Here is a 6,758-nt window from a genome sequence, read left to right on the forward strand (position 1 = left end):
TAAAATCTCCCAAAAGCCGAACATTTTTCAAATCCGAAAACAAATTTTGGATAGTAGAACATTTTTTAAAACTAGGAACATGTTTTGAAACTCCTGAACAAAACTTGAACACATGAACAATTTTTAAAACTTGCGTACATTTTCTCGAAACTCCCGAACAAAAATTGAAGCATGAACATTTTTTACATTGTGAACAATTCTTTAAATGGAAACATTTATGGAAACTCGCAACAAAATTTGGGAACATGAACATTTTTTTAATTTGGTGAAGAAATTTTGAAATTGGAAGATTTTTTTTAAACTCCCAAACATAATTTGAAACATGAACAAAAAGAAAATAAAAAGTGAAGAAAAAGGAATTGAAAGATGAAATAAAGAAACAGGAAAACAAAGAAAGAAAAAGAAAAAAAGAAAAAATAACAAAGAAAAAGCAAACAGAAAAAACCAGTGAAAACCCGGTACAAAAACCTTCTAGAAGGTTCCAAAACCGTTCAGGAACCCTCGAGAAGATTCCCAAAACTGGGAAGATGTAGCCCCTGCGCTATCTCCTAACTGGGCTGGCCCATCTTGATCGCTAATCGCTCGTCTCTCTGTGCGAAGCTTCGACGACTCGACGCAGCGAGCGTCCAATAGGATTTTCCTGAGACGAGGAGACGAGATGTTGTGCTCGTGCGTGCGTGGGCTCAGTGGGCCGGGCTATGATGACACATAGTTAAATTTTTTGTCAAATTCCTGGGCAGCCCATGGCCCTATTCTGCCCCTACAGAGCTCCGCCCCTGGTGATGTGTGTATAGTCTCAAATTCAACGACACCATATTATCTGACCCTCAGATTAAAAGGAGTGTGCCAATGCAGCTTTATTTTTCAAAAATGCTATCTGGTTGCTTCGAATGCAAATTCACTTGGCTTGTCCTGTAACACCAATAATGTTTTGTGCATAATCATGCCATGTACTGAAAATGCGAGAATTGGCCTCGACAATTTATCTAGGAACTGTTCAAAAAAGACATGGCATCTTGTTAATTACTGGCATGGCATTTTTACTAGACAGCGTGGCAAAATTCAGAACATGGCATTTTTATATATTTTTCCATGGCAGTTTCTACATGATTTTTTTCTTCCAAAACATGGCATTTCTTAGTTACCCACATGCCACTTTCCACTATTGTGTCTCAAAATCCTTGTGTTTTTTGTTGCCATGGAAAAGAAACTAGTTTGTTGCCATGGTAGTTCCATAATTATTGTGCCAAAGTGTATATACCTTTTTTTTCTAGGGCCTAAATAGTATGAATGCTATGGAAATGTTTCGCAACACATTTTTTGTATGACTGTTTTTTGAATTGCTCACATGGTAAAAAAAATTCTCATGTCAATTTGGTATGTAATCACCACAAACATAATGTTCTTGTTGACTCATGCTATTTTTTGACATGTGCAATTTTATTATTGGCACCATGGAATTTTTAACATTGATAATAGTGTAGTTTTTTTGGGTACCATTTCATTTTTTGCGTCATAGAATGGCATTTTTTCATATTAGACTATCAACATGTGTCAACCATGGCAAATTTAATTTCAATAACATGTATATACCATCACAAATCAACATGTGTTCACATGGAAAAAAATAAGTAGAAACAATGGCATTTTTGTATAAACCATGTCATTTTTTGTAGATACCATGACAATTATAATGTATATTTCATGGCAAATCAACATGTGTCCCCATGTCAAATTATATTTGTGTGTATAAACCATTGCAATTTTTTTGTGGGAAACTATAGCATTTATAATGTACATGCCATGGAAAAACAACTAGTGTGTGCCCATGGTATTTTTTTTGTGTATATAAAACATGACCATTTTTTGTTGACATTTTTATTTTATTTTCCATGGCAATTTTTAATTAGAGGATGGCATTTTTAAAATTTTAGCAAATGCAATATCAAGTTTTGTACCATGGAAATTTTATTTATTTTAGATCATGACAATTTCTTTTAGTTACCCCATGCCTTTGTTTATTCATTAGGTGACAGTACTTTTATTATTCATACCATGGTAATTTTATTTAGTTTGGCGATGGTCCTTTATTTTGTAGCATGAAATTTTTTATGCACCATTCGATTTTTATTTTTAGATGGAAATTTTTATTTTAAGAGCATGATTTGTTTTTTGTATAGCAAGGTATTTTGATTATAAGAGCATGACATGTTTTTTATTACAAAGAGCATGTCAATTTTATTTTAAAGAGCATGGCCTTTTTTTTACAAAGAGGATGACATTTTTTTATATAGCATGGCTTTTTTTCATTTTGCAGAGTATGGAATTTTATGTTAGTAAGAACATGGCATTTTTTAGCATATCATGGTAAATTTCTTCTTGTATGGATTTTTTTCAGTACAAATGTCACGACCACCCATTTTCATGTGCATACGAATTTTTTAATATTTTAGATATGGTGAATTTGTGTTTGAGTATAACCCCACTATTTGGTCATTTGTATTCTCAAGGCATGGAAAATTATTTTTGCTCAAGGCTATTTGGTCATTTTCGTGATAATTTTTCAACTTAACAACTTTTTTTTTACCCAGCTGAGACAGGGGACGAGAGCAGCAAGTTTAAGTACGAGAGGAAAGGGGGTTCGCTTGCAGGGGCTCTTTCCGACGAACCTTCACTCGATCAACCCCCCGGGAACGATTAGTTAGGACGTGCCTGCTCCTGTCATTAGGGTCCTTGTTTTTCTGCCTTGTTACTCCATCCGTCCCGAATTACTTGTCGCTCAAATACATCTATAGATACATCCATTTGAGCGAGTAATTTGACAGGAACGGAGTAATATTTAGCCCTTACATTTTATTTTTGGAAACCAAAGCCAAGCTACAGATCCATCTGATCCGAGTAGAGTGGGAGCATGTACACACGCTGCGCACACTATTACTCCCATTGGCCATTGGGCATAGCTTTTTCTCATGGCCATTGGGCATAGCTTTTTCTCTCTCTCTTTGTACCGTTGCCATCTTTTTCGATCGGGAAGAATTCAGAAACCACCGTCCCATCTCTCTTTCCTGCAAAACCAGACAAACCCAACGCACAGGCACAGCCCACACGCAACACTGTCCCCTGCTCCTCCTCCTCTCTCCTTTCCTTTGCTCGCCGCCTCGGGATCCCCCGCCGCAGAGCTGGCCTTTGCTTGCGCACGAATGTCTCGGACTGTTGCGGCCTCCGTCTCCGCGCAGCGAAACCCACATTTATTTGCCACCTAAAAGGGGCACACCTCCCCACCTCAGCTTAAATTCCTCCTACCCAGCCGCATCGAGAAACGCAGAGGAGAAATGGCGGCTATATAGCGAGGCACGCGGCAGGCAGACTGGAGGAGGAGCAGGAGCAGAGGTTTTTGTTTGTTTTCTTGCGGAGAAGTACTGCGATGGGGCGCGCTCGCGGCGGCAGGCTGCTCCTGGTCCTCGCCGCGCTGTTCGTGGCGCTGCTCCTCCTCTCCGGCTGCGCGGCGGAAGGGGAGGACGAGGAGGGCTCGCCGGTGGCGGCGGCGGAGGAGCCGGAGGCGCCGATGGAGGACAAGGAGAAGGCGGCCCTGTACGCCGCCATCGGGGGCTTCGTCGGCAAGGCCTGGAACGGCTCCGGCCTCTTCCCCGACCCCTGCGGCCAGACTCCCATCCAGGTTCCTCTTCGTCTCCCCCACAGCTACCTCCTCCTCTTTACTGCGCCTGCGGTTCTTGGTTTATTCCTGGAAAATGGTAGAGCAATGGAGGATTCGGAAACACCAAAATTTGCCCTTTTTTCATGGATAGTAAAACACCAAAATTTGCTCCTTTTTCATGGATGTTTGCCCAGTCAAATCTTCCCTGTTCTGCATTACATTTTCTTGAGATTCACTGCAAATCGCTGCACAAAAGGATATGTTTGTTTGCACATCCACCCAATTAGTTGTCTTATTATCTTGGGAATGCACAGTGAGATGCTCCGAGCAAGCCTTCCTCAAACATGCTTTTTATCGTCAAATTCCCGATCGAAGTTCCCCTGTTCATCGCTCCAAGTTCCCCTGTTCTTGCGTGCTACATCTGTTTCCTACCTTTTCACTTGCAGCAGCTCCCTCACTGTTCGCTCCATTGTTCCTCAACTGTTTTGCTAGACTACTTCACTGTTGGACGGACGAGTGAGACGAAACCCTTGTTCCTCTCCTACCTACGGCTTCGCGATTCTTGCCTAATTTGGGAGCTTTTTTTTATCTCTGTTGTGTGCAACAACTTTTTTCACCGCACATGATAAGAATCTGTGATTTGAAATGTCATTGTTTTCTTAAACGCATCCCATTTGGTCCTTCTTTTCCCATGTCTCTGTCCTCTTGCTCTTTTGCTCTGCCCAGAGAATTATGGGTACCAAGTACTACTACTACTACTTTTTTACTTTCACCGATTTAACACTTGTTACCTTCATACGCAGTTAGTTAGTTTAACCTGGTTTACATCTGCCAAGAAAGTTGTACATGAACATGTGACCATTCCATGTCTGTTTCTAGTATTTATCCCCTTGTAAGTTTTGCTTCTTACATGCCCTGCTTCTACTACTTTTCATTTGCAAGTATGTAATCGTACAAATTTAACTGACTGACGATGAAACAATTGGTTCTTGGATCCCAATTCGTGATGATGACATTCAATTTTTTGTTCTGGTAATTTTGGACATCGATATTCAAATACAGTGCAATAATTTGTTCTTGGACCCCCATTCTGTTCTTTCTACAGGGGGTGTCATGTGATCTCTTCAATGGCCTGTGGCACCCAACAGTGGTCAGCATCGGTCCGGTGCTCGACAACTCGCTGCAGTGCGCACCGGACGCCAGGTTCAGCCCCCAGCTGTTCGACCTCCGGCGCCTCAAGAGCCTCACCTTCTACGCCTGCTTCCCGGCGGCCAACCCCACGGCGATCCCGGCCGCGAACTGGTACGGGCTCGCCGGCACACTCGAGACGCTTGAGTTCCGCTCGAACCCGGGCCTGGCCGGCGCCATCCCGGCGTCCCTCGGCCGCCTGGCCAGCCTGCAGTCCCTGGTCCTCGTCGACAACAACCTCACGGGCGCCGTGCCGCCGGAGCTCGGCGGGCTGGCGAAGCTGCGGCGGCTCGTGCTGTCCGGGAACGGGCTGTCGGGCCCGGTGCCGGCGACGCTCGGTAACAACAACACCCAACTACGCCGCCTCGACGAGCCGCTGCTGATCGTGGACATGAGCAAGAACTCTCTAACCGGGTCTCTGCCTCCGTCGCTAGGTGGGCTCAAGGGGCTGCTCAAGATGGACCTCAGCAACAACCGCCTCGACGGCCGCATCCCGCCGGAGCTCGCCGGCCTCGAGAGCCTCACACTGCTCGACCTCCGGAACAACAGCCTCACCGGCGGGCTCCCCGAGTTCGTGCTGGGGATGCCGGCGCTGCAGGACCTGCTGCTCTCCAGCAACCCGCTGCTGGGAGGCACCCTGATGCAGCGCGGCTGGGAGAAGATGGCGAGCCTGGCCACGCTGGACCTGTCCAACGTCGGCCTCGGCGGCGCCATCCCGGAGTCCATGGCGGCGATGCCCAGGCTGCGGTTCCTGGCGCTGGACCATAACCGCCTCTCCGGCACCGTGCCGGCCAAGCTGGCCGCGCTGCCGAGCATCGGCGCCATGTACCTCAACGGCAACAACCTGACGGGGGCGCTGGAGTTCTCGCCGGCGTTCTACCAGAGGATGGGCAGCAGGTTTGCCTCCTGGGACAACCCCGGCCTGTGCGCGGCGGAGGCGGACGGCGGCGCGCCAACCGGCGTGGCCGTGTGCAAGGACGCGCAGGATCCGCCTCGCGTCGGCGTGAGGGACAGGATGGACGGGGGTGGGGGGAAGCCCGAGGCGAGCTCGAGCCTCCCGGCGTCCTCGTCGTCGTTTGGCCTCTCGGGTCACAAGGTCGCCGGCCTCTGGTGCTTGGTGATGGTGATGGTGTTGTAGGCGGCAGCGAGTTCAGATTTACTGATAGGTGCAAAGGAGGAGACGATGAAGAAACTTATAGTTAATTTGAGCGATTAGTTTCCATGGTGTCCTTCTCTTTTGGCATTTTGGCTGGTCGATCTGCTCTGCTCTGCTCTGTCTATTAGGGTGAAGGAGGAAGAACAGAGTGTTAAGTGGTTACTGACAGACAGGTAGCTTGTTCTTTTGGGTGTAATTAGGCCTGTTTCTGTGTCAAGTTACAGGATGTGAATATATGCAAAAAAAAAAAAGGTTGACAGCCCTCATCTTTATTTACAATGATGGATTTTCTATCAAGATAATACCATTCTCTAATGTTTTTAGCACATGTGTGGATTACTTTGGCTGTTGATGAGTTTGTCACTCATGCTGTCATGCATGTTTAAACGGATTTTTTTCACTTATATTTAAGTCGTCTGGTTTTTCAAATTTGGGTAAGTTGATTTTCAAACCGTCGGTTCTATTGTCAAGTTTTGTACCTTCTTTTGTCCTGTGTTATTATTCCTCTATTATATCCCTATTCTTGTATATTTCAGAAAAGCGTGGTTTTGTGTGCAATTTTTTCCATTGTTTGTTTGCTTTTTTTCATCTTCTTTCTTCTCTTATAAAGGTCAATATTAATTATGCAAACTCATTTTCCCTTAATAATCTCATTATTTTAAAACAATTAGTTTTTAATTCTTTTTATTTCTACTTAAAGGGTAGTACCGAACCACTAACTCGCTATTTCTCTCAAAACTTTACTATTTTGATTTTGAT

The 6,758-nt window shown here is 44.9% G+C and overlaps 1 protein-coding gene across 3 annotated transcripts; it reads left to right on the forward strand.

The window, feature by feature from the left end:
• The first annotated feature begins 3,018 nt into the window (after positions 1-3,018).
• On the forward strand, positions 3,019-6,265 carry LOC119274754 (piriformospora indica-insensitive protein 2-like). Of its 3 annotated transcripts, none has more exons than XM_037555480.1 (3): positions 3,019-3,551; positions 3,582-3,676; positions 4,761-6,265. In XM_037555480.1, the coding sequence occupies exons 1-3, from the start codon at positions 3,425-3,427 to the stop codon at positions 5,979-5,981; spliced, it is 1,443 nt and encodes a 480-aa protein (XP_037411377.1). In that variant the 5' UTR covers positions 3,019-3,424; the 3' UTR covers positions 5,982-6,265. The 3 variants fall into 3 exon arrangements, with proteins under 3 accessions (XP_037411377.1, XP_037411376.1, XP_037411378.1); XM_037555481.1 differs by having other exon boundaries at positions 3,021-3,676; positions 4,761-5,181; positions 5,278-6,265; XM_037555479.1 differs by having other exon boundaries at positions 3,020-3,676.
• The last annotated feature ends 493 nt before the right edge of the window (positions 6,266-6,758 follow it).

The sequence above is a fragment of the Triticum dicoccoides genome, chromosome 3B (assembly GCF_002162155.2).
Source record: "Triticum dicoccoides isolate Atlit2015 ecotype Zavitan chromosome 3B, WEW_v2.0, whole genome shotgun sequence".
Classification (NCBI taxonomy): domain Eukaryota; kingdom Viridiplantae; phylum Streptophyta; class Magnoliopsida; order Poales; family Poaceae; genus Triticum; species Triticum dicoccoides.